We start from the raw sequence: 12,974 nt of genomic DNA on the forward strand, positions 1-12,974 counted from the left end.
TTAAACCACTCTTGCCCAACAGCAATTTAGACCCTGACTGATACACTTGTGGGTACCATGGCAAAGCCCAAAAATTGGTTACTGAGCAGTGATGGGAGGAAGGGCACCTGGAGGAGCACGCCATGTATCAGCTAAACAAGAGGGATCAAATTCAGGCTGCCTTCACCAGCCTCTCCCTGGTGAGTATTTCAGTGAACTTGAGGATTACAAGATGTTCCTATTCCATTTTGTCCCTTTTCAAGAAGGTGACAGTATGGAACCATCCTTTCTATTTACTGCAAGTTCAGTGAAACGCTCACTTCAAGTATCTTGGCATGTCTCAACAGGCAAGGGGTGAGCCTCAAAGAGTGCAGGGTTTCAGTCCAGGCCCTGTTGTCAGCTTTCCTTGATGGTCCTCAGAACTTTGCAAACTTGAGGGTCTGTGAACTCCAAAAGGTGTCCCACGCAGTGAGATATTGGTGACATCCTGCTGGAGTCCAGATGAGCTCCAAGGGCCTTACACTGGACCGCTGTCCATAGGGCTGTGAGATGACTGCCTTCAGTAATCAACAAATTTCCATCCTGGACACAATCTGGGTCAGTAATTACTAGAATTTTCTAAAGTCCAGTAATAATGATAGCATTCCATACTGGCTACTATTCAGGTAAGGAAAGTTCCAAGGCAGTCAGGGAATGACTGGTTATTCCTGCTCTTTTCACACCCTGGCCATGCAAGGGTTCCTGGTACAATTAAGGGATGCTTCATTGGCCAGCTCTTTATACAGAGCCCAAGGCCTGATAGAGATCCCTAAGATCACAAAGTGCTCAGAGGAATGGGGTGAATGCACCATCACAGTCAGGAAGAAATGGGCACAGGATGTCTTTAGAGCTCCTTGGAGAGAGCTCAAACAAACCCTGAGGCTGCACACAGTGAGAAAGGTCAATACAGGTGACACCCAGCCCTCCTGGACAGGCACCTCTCCAGGCTCTCCCACCAGGAAGGTGCCCCTGGCAGCAGGGGAAGGGAGAAGGGGAGGCTGGCAGGGCTGGTGCTCCTGTCCCTCTGCAGCCAAGGAGAAGCTAAAAAGGGAACCCGGAAGCTTTCCTACACAAACCACATTTATTGGTGTTGTTCCAGCTCTTCATGGACTGTTATCCATCAAAAGCACCACTGAAATTGGCGCCCTTCACAGAAAAGGAAGGGATCCACCCCAGAACACTAAATGTCAGGAAACTTTTGTGACACAGGGTAAAGAAACACACACTGCTGCAGCAATTCAAAATGTTCCTGCTCGGAAGATAACCGGGAAGCAGCACGGCTGGTTCACACCTTCCACCAGAGCTAGGAGCACACAAAACCCCCAGAGCCCTTGCTGTAAGCCCTCCCAGAGGGGTGGCCAGAGGCCAAATGACTAACCACCCAGAGTGCACCACCATTCCAGAAAGTCTTAGTAGCTGGAGAGACTCCCCATTAATAAGCAGACTTCAGGAAATACCCCAGTTGTGCAGGAAAGGAGCTGAAATCAGACATTCACCTTCACAAGTCATGGTCAGACAAAGAAGTCTGGACAAAGGGCCACAGTAACCCAAAGAAGCAGAGCTGGTAATATAAAATAACCATTTGGATTATAAAAATATTATTTGGGAGCATAAAGGAGCTGATTCAGTTAAGGGCACAGATTATTTGTCTCTCCAAAGCAAAGCAGAGGGCTTACACAAATGGAAGAGCTCTCAAGTATGAAAATAAATATCAAAATACTAATTAAAAAGCACATCTAAACATGTTTATCACGGCTTGTATCCTCCAAGAAAAGTAGAATGGATGTCTAAGCAGAATTTTTGAATGAATTAGGGCAAGTTAAAGCCCCAGCTGGGCCAATCCAGCCCCCTTCTTTCCAGGTACAGGGAAGCCCATACCCACAGCCATTACTGCATGATGTGTTGTGTTGCCCAGAGTAATAAAGACAACATGGTACTTTCTGCAAGGAAAATAACACCTTCGCTCTGTAAGTTCTGTAGGGTAGGTTGCCCTAATTGTATTCTCATGGGGAAGATGGATAGAATCCTATTTAATCACCACCACAAAATCACTGGGAACACAGTATTTGGATTTTTTAAATTATTACAGTATGAATAGTTATGAAAGTGTGATGGAAAAAGTCGTCCTTATGCTGGTTTGTCTTCACTGCAATTTCTGAAGTAGGATCTACAAAGGCATGAGTCAGTGTGCAGAAGCTGATTTATTTCCCAATTTTTGTGAAGTGAAAGAAACATGATGTTCAGCATCACCTTCCTCTGCTTACATTGAAGTCTTTCATCAGTACCCTGATTTTAGATTTTTCTAACTATCAGCTGAGGGGTGAGACATCTAAAAAGAGAAAATTAATTGTTCTTAGTGTTTAGCAGCACCTGAATAAGGTAGACAGAAAAAAACCAAAACTTGTAAGTAGTCCGGAAAAACAAAATTAAATGCCTCATTCTGTTATGCAGTTTTTGTCTAATATCTGTAAGTCCCTTTCTACATACAGTTGGAGAATATGACACACCTATAAAAAAGGATTAGAAAATTATTGGAGAAAACAATAATTGAAAAAAATTAAGGGTATCTACTCAAACTGTGCTCCCTCCCCCTCAAAAAAAAAAAAAAAAAAAATCAGACCTCCTTCAGCTCACAAAGATGCAAAAAGAAGGAAAAAAATCCCAAAACCGGGTGAGGAAGAAGGGGAAGGTCCAGTTGCTCTCTCGTGCCCCTGGCTGAGTGGGTGGCAGGGTGAGGCCCCCATTGCAGCTGGAGCTCCCCCAAAGCCCCCACCTGCACACTTCCCCCAGCAGCCCCATTCCCACCCAGCCATGTGGGAACAGGTGGACTTGCTGTCCCTGCAAGGAAGCAACCTGGTGAACCAATATCCCTTTCAATCTCTGGGTACTTATTTCCTGGTTGTTTTAAAGGGTTGCTAAAGAAAAGAAGGAAACAGCACGAGGCTTCTCTGGGCTGGCAGTGGGTGGGGGAAATAAGTGTTTTATAGTGAAAGAGGGCAAAAGACAATGCAGACTTGGCATTTTGGCAGTGAAGAGTGAATGTCCTCCTTCCCAGAGGCAGCAGCTGAAAATCATAGACTCAGAGAATGGTTTGGGTTGAAAGAGGACATTGAAGACCATCTCATTTCAACTCCCTGCCATGGGCAGGGACATTTTCCACTAGATCTGGTTGCTCAGAGCCCCATATAACCTGGCCTTGAACACTTCCAAGGTGCCTCCAAATTGGAGGCTCCCCATGATTTATTTCTCAGGGAAGCCACAGCCCCCCATCCAGAAGGACATCCCCAGCCCTGGACACGGCACCCCAGGATGGAATGAGGGACCACCAGGGCAGGAGGCAGCAGGTTGGGGGGCAGCCAGGGGGACCCTGAGACGGGGGTATGGATGGGTGCTGTGCCAGGCAGGGCAGGTTCTCACACTTGGCCCAGTGCTGCTGCAGATGGGAGCTAATGGGCAAGGGTGTTTCTTGTGGTGTTTGCTGAGTCAGAGGTGATGAGATGAAGAAACACCTATAAGCAGCTTCTATGAGCACTTCTGGTTTCTCTGTAAGTTTGTTTTATAGGGGTTTTCAATTTGATGCAACATTTTGGGGCTTAGCATGCACTCTTCTATTCCAGTCTCTACAAAACCAGCTCTGGAGCGGCAGAAAGAAAAGCAAAGCTAGGTGATGTCTAAAAATACCTGCAGAGCTGTCACCCCATCTTCGGTGTACCTGTGCCAGCCAGCAAGACAGCCATATGGGCACTAACATGCACTTGGGAGCTTTCTATGGGAGATGTCAGGGTGCCTGCTTTCCCAGGAGGGAGAGTTCAGCCTCTCAGGGAGTTCCATGAGAATTTGGAGCCATTCCATTGAAGTTGAACCCCACAGTTAGTGCTCAAAGCCTGTGGCATGCTGCAGAGGCTGTCTGGAGGCAGTGAAAGAGTTACCTCTGGAGCAGAGCTGCAGCTCTGGGTGATGAAGTGGATAAGCAGGCACTTCATTCATCTGCTTCTAGCACTGCCTGACCTTGGCCTTGGCAGAGGAAAGGCATCTGCTCCTGGGAACAAAGGGCAGGGGAAGGAGGACGGCTCAGGAATACTGCTGGCCTACATGGGATCAGGGCAGAGCAGCTGGGCTGATCCATGGCCATGCCTGGCAAATGGCAAGGGTCACTGGCTGCAATGCACCTACTGCAGGAGCTGCAGCCATACACTGCCCAAGCCCATCTTCTGTTTTAACAGGGAAAAAAATCTCTTTTTTCTCTCTTTCTTTCTCTCTCTTTTTCTTTCTTTCTTTCTTTCTTTCTTTCTTTCTTTCTTTCTTTCTTTCTTTCTTTCTTTCTTTCTTTCTTTCTTTCTTTCTTTTCTTTCTTTCTTTCTTTCTTTTTCTTTCTTTCTTTCTTTCTTTCTTTTTCTTTCTTTCTTTTCTTTTTTCTTTCTTTTTCTTTCTTCCTTTCCTTTCTTTCTTTTCTTTCCTTTTTCCTTTCCTTTCTTTTCTTTCTCTTTTCTTTTTTCCTTTCCTTTCCTTTCCTTTCCTTTCCTTTCCTTTCCTTTCCTTTCCTTTCTTTTCCTTTCCTTTCCTTTCCTTTCCTTTCCTTTCCTTTTTCATTTGCCTCACTATGCGAGCATATACTGGAGGTAGTTTATACTGGGCTGAACCTACAGTGTCTATAGAGACAAGAGCCCACTTGAGGAAAGGTGGTGGTTGAGTTTGGGTGGTTTTTTTCAATTTTTCAAAAGATGCAGCTGCAGCTACCTAAATGCAAATGCTCAAGGAGGAGAAACATGGAATGCTGAGGGCTGAGCCTTTTCAAGCCTAATGACTGGACATAGCTCTGTTGGAGTGAAGCGGGAGAGTCAGGGCTCCAAGCAGCTCAGCCACCCCTGGTGCCATTCATTTCCGCACGGTCCAGTGTTTGTTTTCTCCTCCCTCCTGAGGAGAGGCTGTGTTGGTGTGGGTGCTGCAGCTGCACATGGGGTGTCCCACACTGCTCTGGGGGCAGGCTGGACACATGGAATGGGTGGGTGGCTGCAGGTGGGCGGGTGGCTGGGTGTCCCCAGAGCAGTGTTCCATCCTGTGCCACTGAGAGCCACCACCCTGCCAGCTGGACAGACAGGCAAGCAGGGCTTGGCCCGGGTGCAGAAGGAAAGGATCCAGGGGCTCTGTTGACATAACAAGCCACTAGAGAGCACTCTCAAATGTATTTATACCCTTTGCCTAAGTGCTAGTTCATAAAAACACGCGGTTGCCATGGCCTGGTTTACAGCACGTCTAAAAAGAGAGCTCCCAAACATACCAGGTTTCCTGAGGCCACTGCAAAGGCGGTCAAAGCCTCCCTTGTGTGGCACCTTTCCCACCCCCTGGGACCCAGGCACAGGGCAGCACCCACGAGCTCCATGTATCCCTTCTCGTCCCATACTGCTGTCTGTTTACAAATAAATGTCAGGACAGTATTTTTAAAAAAAATTAAAATAATATTGTACAACTATAGCTTTTTCAAGTTTTCTTTCTTCCTTTTTTTATATATACAAAAAATGCAGTAAGTATTTGAAGTTCCTAGTTTCCTTACGCTTAGTATCAGGAAAAAAAAAAAAAAAAAAAAAGAGAACCCATAAAATGCCAAACTGGCAGCAGGTTAGTTCAGCAGCTATCATCAAAAGCACTGTGTAGTTGAAAAAAAATCTGCCAGGAAAAAGTATCTTTGAAAAAAAAGTAATGGAAGTGTGTTGGAAAAAAAATTAGTAATCACACATTCTTCATTAAAACACTTTTAATACTACACAAGTTACAGTATCACCTTTTAAAAAGTTTAAAAAGGAATATTAACAGTAGCACTGTTGCAGCTAAAGCACTTCAAAATAATAGGGAAAAAAAAATAAAAAAGCTTGTAGCCCAGGAAGTAGTAACAAAGGAAGAATCCACTGGAGTATTATTGTAATTGAGCAAAGAAACCAAAAGGAAAAAGCAACATTCAATGTGAGAAAAATGAGCTATGTATGAACACCCTCAATTTTTTAAAAAAATTCTTTTGGTTTTTTTTCTTTTCTTTTTTTTTTTTTTTTTTTTTGTTTGTTTGATTTTGTTTGTTTTTCTTTAGCAGTTCTGAAGTTTTATGGTGGAGATCAGACTTGGCTGGGGGCTCAAAGTCAGCTGAGTGAGCATAGCCACCGTGTGCCATTTCTTTTCCATCTATGTTGTTTCTGGGCCACTGCCTGGCATCACTGGCTGGGGAGTTTCCATCCTCTCCAGGAGTCCCAGAGCTGCAGGAGAGGGCGGCTGGCAGGAGAAGGAGGAGGAGGAGGAGGAGGAAGGTGTGCTTCCCTACAGGCCTCTCACACCAGCGTCCCTCGGCCCCAAAACAAGGGTGTACTTTGTCAGGAGCAGGTCTCACCCTCGGCACGCTCACAGCTGGGACACCTGATGACACAAAAGGGGGGGCTCTTTTAGGCAGGCTTTGGAATTCAGTTTGGCTTCCTTTTTAAGTGCAGGGAAGCCGCCTTAATCAAAAACATGAACTTCATCCCATGTAAGGTATTATGCCAAGCAACTTTGAAGAACTTGTTACCATCTATCAGCTCAAATTTCATTTTTTTTAATAAAGTGCCTAAATACACATTTACACAGATCATAGTGGTTCCAAAGAATCCTTTACAGTTGGCATTTTTTTATATATAGGTATATATATAGGTATATATATATAATGTGCGTTTTCTTCAAATTGGCTAAATGTGTTTACATAAGACACCAATCTTGACTATAAGTTTTAAAGCGTAATATTGACTCAATGAATTTGTTTATCATGCAAGTCTTATCTAATATTACATTGACCTGTAATATGGAACACAATGTAGTGGGTGTGCTCATTAAACACTTCATAGAAAATTACTGTGCATGTGCAGTTCTGATCTTCAAATACTAATAATGACCATTTCTTTTCTTTTTAAAAAAAAGTAGTCTTCCCCAAAAAAAAAACTTCTCTGCATTAAATTGCAGTTTGAACATTATCACAATAAGAACAGTTGAGTAAAAAGCACCCAAAAATCTTCAATTTTATAGTTGGCTGAACAACTATAGATTTTTCCTCCTTCTCTTCTGATACTGGAAGTGTTTATTAGCTGGTCCCTGGGAAGGGACGACCTCGCCACCCTTTTGCTCAGAAACAACCGCACATAACCGAGTTATAAACACCTCGACAGAAGGGCTCGTACAGCTGCAGCGTTGCCAATGAACTATAAACAGCACAAAAACATCACTATTAGACTTGAACTATTTCTAGTAACCAATGATTTATTGATTTTAGAAGTCTGCTTGGTGATGCAGAAGCGTGATCAAAAGAAGTGGCTTTACAAAAGAGTTCTCCAAAGTAGCTTAAAAGGCAGGGCCAGGGCCATTATGTGCAGCCCTAATTGCTTTCATTTCAACCAGTTTATATTTTCATTTTCAAAGAATAGCAGTAGGTTTGTTTCAAGCATACGTAATAAGGAAATTACAGGTTTCCTCCACCCACATTTGGGCTGTCACTGATATGCCCGCGGGCAATTTGGCAGAGCCTCAGTCACTGCTGTCACTGTACCACACCGTACCTGCCACTACTTGGAAATACCGGGTCAGCGATAGTAACAATAGCAACAGCACCAGAGGTGACTGGTAAGCAAAATCAAAATCCATATGCACTATCTGAAAATTAAAGTAAAATAAAATAAAGTCTCTTCCCCACATCCCCAGCTTTGTCCAAAGACACAAAAGCCCCACAAGTGACACTGAAGACCTTCAGAAATGGCAGTGCTACATTGGCACCTTTGCCAATCGTGTAACTAAGTTCGTTATCAAAATTCCATATTATGGTATGCAACTGGTGAATAAATGCAGTTTTGTAATCTTAGAACTGATCACGAAAATTGCGGTCAACTTTGCCTTAAAAAAAAACAAAACAAAACAAAACACCAAACCAAAAACAAACAAACCCAGAAATCCCTAACTCAACAGCGCCTCTTGGACACCTCTCCACATCCTACTCTGGTGGCAACTTCCCTTGAGAAACAGTGAGCAATCAGGGACTGGATCTGGAGGACTTTCCATCGCAACCCGAGCCACGCGCTTCTGGGAGAAAGCCCTCGTGCTCCCTAAGCTCGCCCGGCCAGAGGGATGGCAAAGGGCACGCCTGCCTTGGCTAGCCACTCTTGTCCCCAGCTGCCTCAGACCAAGCCTGCATGCGACCAGCTCTACAGGACAGGGGCCAGGAATAAGGAATCACAGACAGTAAGGCAATCTTTACAATGTCAGAAAGTGTATTTGGCATTTAAAAAAAAAAAAAAAAAAGAAAAGAAAAGAAAAAACAGAAGAAACAAGTGCATACAAATACAGCTAGAAGCATTTCTGGTTTGCCAAGTGCTCTCTAAAAAAAGCAGCGCAAGTCACAGCCTACATTGAACAGTAACTGTCACCAGGGAAGCACAACAAATAGTTGCTATAACAAAAGGGAAAAAAAGAAAAAACGAAACAGAAAAAAAAAAGAGAAGAATTAGAAGAAATGCCTTTATAATAAGTACATACCTTTTGTCTTCAAAAAATATAGAAACACAATGTATTCAAAAAAATCAAAATTATACAGCCATGTTTATGAAGTCTACATTTCCCTTGTCTTGGAGATATATATATATATTTATATATATATATTTATAGATATATACAGAATTCGAGCAGTTCGAGTTCAAGGTGACGTCGGGCAGCGAGCGCAGGCGAGTCACGAGTCCCTCTCCTTTTTCACTTTCACATCTCCGGCCAGGATGGTGGCGATCTCCCCTTGCATGAAGGCCCAGGGGACGTTGGAGCCGACCAGGGGACACTTCTCCCCGCTGGGGCAATACACCTCCCCGCTGGCTCCCTGCTGCTTGATGCTCTGCCGGGAGCAGGGGAAGCAGAACTTGTGCGAGGGGACGGAGGGGCACTGCACGAAGTGGGTGTCTTCCAGGCGCTCGTGGCAGAGGGTACAACACAACGGGACGCTGGCGGCGAGGGACGAGTCCGGCAGGCTGGCGGGGTGCACGGGCTCCAGCCCGCCCGCCGCCGCCGCGTTGGCCCCCTGGCCCGGCACCTCCCTGCCGGGGCCCAGCCTTCTTTGGTTCATGGCGGAGGGCGAGGGGGGGCTGCTGCTGTTCCTCCGCGTGGTGGAGTGGACCTGGTTGGCGTCTTTGGAGGCGTGGTTGCCCCCGGCATTGTCCGCCACCAGAATGAGGGCGGCCATGGGGGACTGGCCGTTCTGTGCCGCCTCGGGCGGCGTGGTCCGGTTGGAGTGGGGCGAGGCGGTGGGCGGCGGGGGCGACATGAAGGGGGTGGCCGTCAGCGGCAGCTTCATCCCTTCCGACGGGGTGGGCAGCCAGGGCTGCACCTCCCCGTTGATCTTCGGGGGTCCAGCCTCGCCCTCGGGCTCGGGGGAAGGCTTCCTCTTCCGGGCGGCCCGGGCCCCTGCAGAGGCAGAGGAGGGGGGGCAAGGAGGAGGGTAAGAAGGCAGCGCAGTCACAACGCATCGCCGAGCAACCGCGGAAACGGCTGGCCCCGGCCACCCCCCGGGCACCAGGCCACCCAAGCGGCCGGGCCGCCGCCCCGCACGCCCAAACCCGCCCGGCATCCCCCGCCCCGCATATCCCTGGAGAGCCACCCCTCCCGCCCCGCCGTCCCCTGCCGCCCCCCGGTCCCCGACTCCTCACCTGGCTTGGCCACGGAGCCGTTGGTCTCGTAGCCCAGCAGCCTGCCGCCCGCCATGCCCGGCTCCTTCTTGAATTTGCTGTCGAAGGGAGCCACGGTGTGGCTCCCGTGCTGGTGCAGGGCCAGCAGCGTGTCCCGCACTGTTTTGGGCTTGGCCAGCCACTCCTGCTCGGAGCCCGGCCGACCCTTGCCCTCCGCGGCCAGCTCCGCCGCCGCCGCCGCCGGCAGGCTCTCGGCGGAGCCGCGCTTCTCTTTGGCGCCGCTGTCGTGCTCCCCCGCCGCGCCGCCGCCGCCACCCGAGGAGGAGGAGGAGGAGACGGAGCCGGGGCGCTTGTGTCCCAGCTCGCCGGGCTGCCCGGCCGCCTGCGCCGCCGCCTGCGCCGCCGCCGCCGGCTGCTGGGGCACGGGCACGGCCATGGGGGCGGGCGCGGCGGAGATGGCGGCCAGCGAGGCGGCGGCCGCGGCGGCGGCGCGGCTGCCCAGACCGCCGATGGCGGCGGGGAGCCCGGCGCCGTTCACCAGCGGCACCAGGGTGGGCGGCACGGCGTGCGTCCGCCGCGGGTTCGGGCTCTGCCGGTTGAGCTCGGGCGGCTCCTCGGGCTTGGGGAAGCCGTTGGGCACCAGGATCCCGTTGACCTGCCGGCCGCCGCCGTACTCGGCGCCCAGGCGGGGCGGCGGCCGCTCGGCCGCCAGCGAGTAGCGCTCCAGGGGCTGCGGCGGGGGCCGCGCCGCCGCCTCCGCCGCCGAGGGGTGGCCGAGCTGCTGCTGCTGCGCCAGGAGCTCCTTGGCGGAGAGCGGAGGCTGCTTGGCGTGGGGCGGTGGCGGGGCCCGGCCCTCGGGGAAGCAGCCGTGCGCCCGCTTCAGCTGCCGCGCCGTGTCGATGACGAACTCCACGCGGTCGGCGCCCTCGTAGTTGACGCAGCCCCGGCAGACGGGCTCGGTGAAGTCCCAGATCATGGCCCAGGGCATGCGGGGCAGATCGCACAGGTAGCACGACTGCCTGCGGGAAGCAGCCGCCACCGCCGCCGACGACATGTCCCGGCCCCGGGGCAGCGGCGAGCGCCCCCCGCTCCGGCTTCGGCCGCTGCCTCCTCCGCCCCTCGTCACCGGAGTCCCGACGGGCAGGCTCGGGAGCCGCGGCCGCAGCGGGACCGTCCGCCGGGCCCCCTCCCCCTCGCCTTCCTCTTCCGTGCGCTGGAGCGGGGCGCGGCGGGCGCCCCGGCAGGCAGAGCCGCTGCGGGGAACGCCGCTCCCGTCGCCGTCTCCGCCGGCGGCGCTCACAGGGCGGCGGGGACGCGCATCTCCGCCGCGCGGCTGGCGCAGGGCTGCGGCCGCTGCCGCCCGCACGGCTCCCCCGCTCTCTGGCTACTACGGGGCGGCGCGGGGCGGCGGGGGCCGGCGCGGCGCGGCGGGGCGGACGGGGCGGGGACTGCCACGGGGGCCGGGGCCGGGGCCGGGGCTGGCGGCGGCGCCGTGCCGTGCCGGGCTCCAGCCGCCACCGCCGCCTCTGCGCGCCGCCGCTACGATTCTTCGACAGTGCCGGCCGCGCCTGCGCGATGGGCGCCCCCGCCCCGCCGCCGCCGCCGCCGCGATCCCAGCCCCGGCCCCTGCCCGCGCCACCGGCACCGGGGGTTCCTCCTGCCGCCGGGGGGCCGCCGCGCCCCCGCCCCGCATAGCCCCCGGGGAGGGCTGTGGGAGCGGAGAGGGAGAAGACGAGGGGCGGGGGTGCCCTGCAGCTCCCTCCTTCTTTTCTGATTTTATTTTTATTATTGTTGAGTGTATTACTATTTCCCTCACCGCCGAGGGGCTTTGGCGAAACCTCCCAGCCGTGGGCGCAGCGGTGCGCGGGGCGCCTCCCGCAGTGCGGGATTCGGTGCACCCCCTCCCCCGTGACCTTGGACGCGGCGCCCCGGGCGCGCCCCGCAGCTGCGAGGTCCCCCCCGCCGGGCCGGTCATCGCCACCTCCGGGCAGGGGCCGGCGCCCTGCCGAGCGGTGCTCGGCTTTGTTCTCCCCGCCGGAGCAGGAGGCACCATCAGAAATAAATGTAACGATTACCCAGCTTTTTTTTTTTTTTTTTTTCTTAACTGTTGTCATTTGTGCACAGGAAATAGGACGTTCTAGATTTCCTGTCATTTTAAACCACAAACCAGCAGTTCTCTAATGCAGATTAGCGAAATTCACACAGACTAAGCACACGCCGTCTCGTTCCCAAAAAAGAAAAACCTGTTTCCCCGACCCCCTTCCACGCTGTGAATCGCTCATCCGCCACCTGCACCCTCACTGACACACAGGATGGGGGCAAGGGAGGGAGCAAGAGAGGGTGTTCGCTCTCCTCGTGTGCCACGGGAGGTGAAGCAGCCCTCACCGGGCGCATCCCGGCACGTACGGTCGGCCGCACGCCTTTGCCCGTGCAGGGTGAACACGGCGGAGGCTGCTCCCCCCGACAGCCGTGCTCCAGCCGCCCTTCCCACGGCGTTATGTAGGTTACGGAGGAGGGAGGGAAAGAGGGCGGGAGGCGGCAGCCGGCCGGGGCTGGGGAAGCTCTGACGTCCGTGGCCGCCGCCGGGAGGTGCCTCCCCGCGGCTGGGGGCCGCCCGACGGCGCTGCGGGGCTGGCCCCGCCACCAGCGCCGCCGCTGCGCTGCCCCTGCTCGGCCAGGCTGCCGAGGGGCGTCGGGCGGACACCGGGGGCAGAATGTCCCCGTCGGGCGGACACGGGGGCAGAGCCGCTCCCTCTCGCCCTGCGCCGCCCGCCGGGCCCGGGGACTGCGTGTGGCGGCCGCCCGTGCGCCCCGGGGCTGTGGGGAGCCCTTGCTTCCCCCTGCCTCGGCCTCCTGCTCGCTCTGGCGCTGGCTACAGCGCCGGCCCCCGTGCCAGGCTGGGTGACTTTGCAACTGCACGGCCGGCCGGGCGCCCTGGAGGCGCCGGGTCGTACATAAGCGAAATAAAAGTCAGCCCCGGCCCCCAGTCCGGCCCCGCACGCCGTTGCGGCGGCCGGGGCTGCTAAGCCGGGAGCCACCCCCGGAGCCCTCACAGCTCCTGGCAGCCCTGCGGCGGCCGGCCGGGGCCGGAGGGCAGGAGCAAGGAGAAGGGGCAGCCCTGCCGTGAATCCCGGAGAGCCAAGGGTTAACATCGGCTCGCTTTTCCCGAGCAGCCCTCCTTTCACATTGCATCAAAGTCCTTTAAAGCTGTTTCTCTTCCCTCCTCCCCTCCCCGGCTGGAAAGACGATTTATCCATGCAAGCTAAGTAAACAGATCTTTGTTTTCGT

At 53.3% G+C, this 12,974-nt stretch overlaps 1 protein-coding gene across 2 annotated transcripts; it reads right to left on the bottom strand.

Annotated features, from left to right (window-relative positions):
• Positions 1-5,752: 5,752 nt before the first annotated feature.
• IRF2BP2 (interferon regulatory factor 2 binding protein 2) lies at positions 5,753-12,136 on the bottom strand. 2 transcript variants are annotated; one of them, XR_011679990.1, is made up of 3 exons: positions 9,708-12,136; positions 8,554-9,465; positions 5,753-6,417 (listed from the first exon to the last, which is right to left on the bottom strand). XR_011679990.1 is itself a non-coding variant. In XM_071432083.1 (2 exons), the coding sequence occupies exons 1-2, from the start codon at positions 10,738-10,740 to the stop codon at positions 8,744-8,746; spliced, it is 1,755 nt and encodes a 584-aa protein (XP_071288184.1). In that variant the 5' UTR covers positions 10,741-10,873; the 3' UTR covers positions 8,522-8,743. The 2 variants fall into 2 exon arrangements, 1 of the variants encoding a protein (XP_071288184.1); XM_071432083.1 differs by lacking the exon at positions 5,753-6,417 and having other exon boundaries at positions 8,522-9,465; positions 9,708-10,873.
• Positions 12,137-12,974: the final 838 nt, after the last annotated feature.

The sequence above is a fragment of the Agelaius tricolor genome, unplaced genomic scaffold (assembly GCF_023055355.1).
Source record: "Agelaius tricolor isolate 1412-34295 unplaced genomic scaffold, bAgeTri1.0.p SCAF_1, whole genome shotgun sequence".
Lineage (NCBI taxonomy): Eukaryota > Metazoa > Chordata > Aves > Passeriformes > Icteridae > Agelaius > Agelaius tricolor.

What these genes read in the sequence shown, in the direction of transcription:
- IRF2BP2 (XM_071432083.1), bottom strand. Translation starts at nt 10,740, where the DNA reads ATGTCGTCGGCGGCGGTGGCGGCTGCTTCCCGCAGGCAGTCGTGCTAC. An exon ending in CGGCTCCGTGGCCAAGCCAG is followed by an intron (nt 9,466 to 9,707) that starts GTGAGGAGTCGG and finishes CTGCCTCTGCAG; the next exon opens with GGGCCCGGGCCGCCCGGAAG.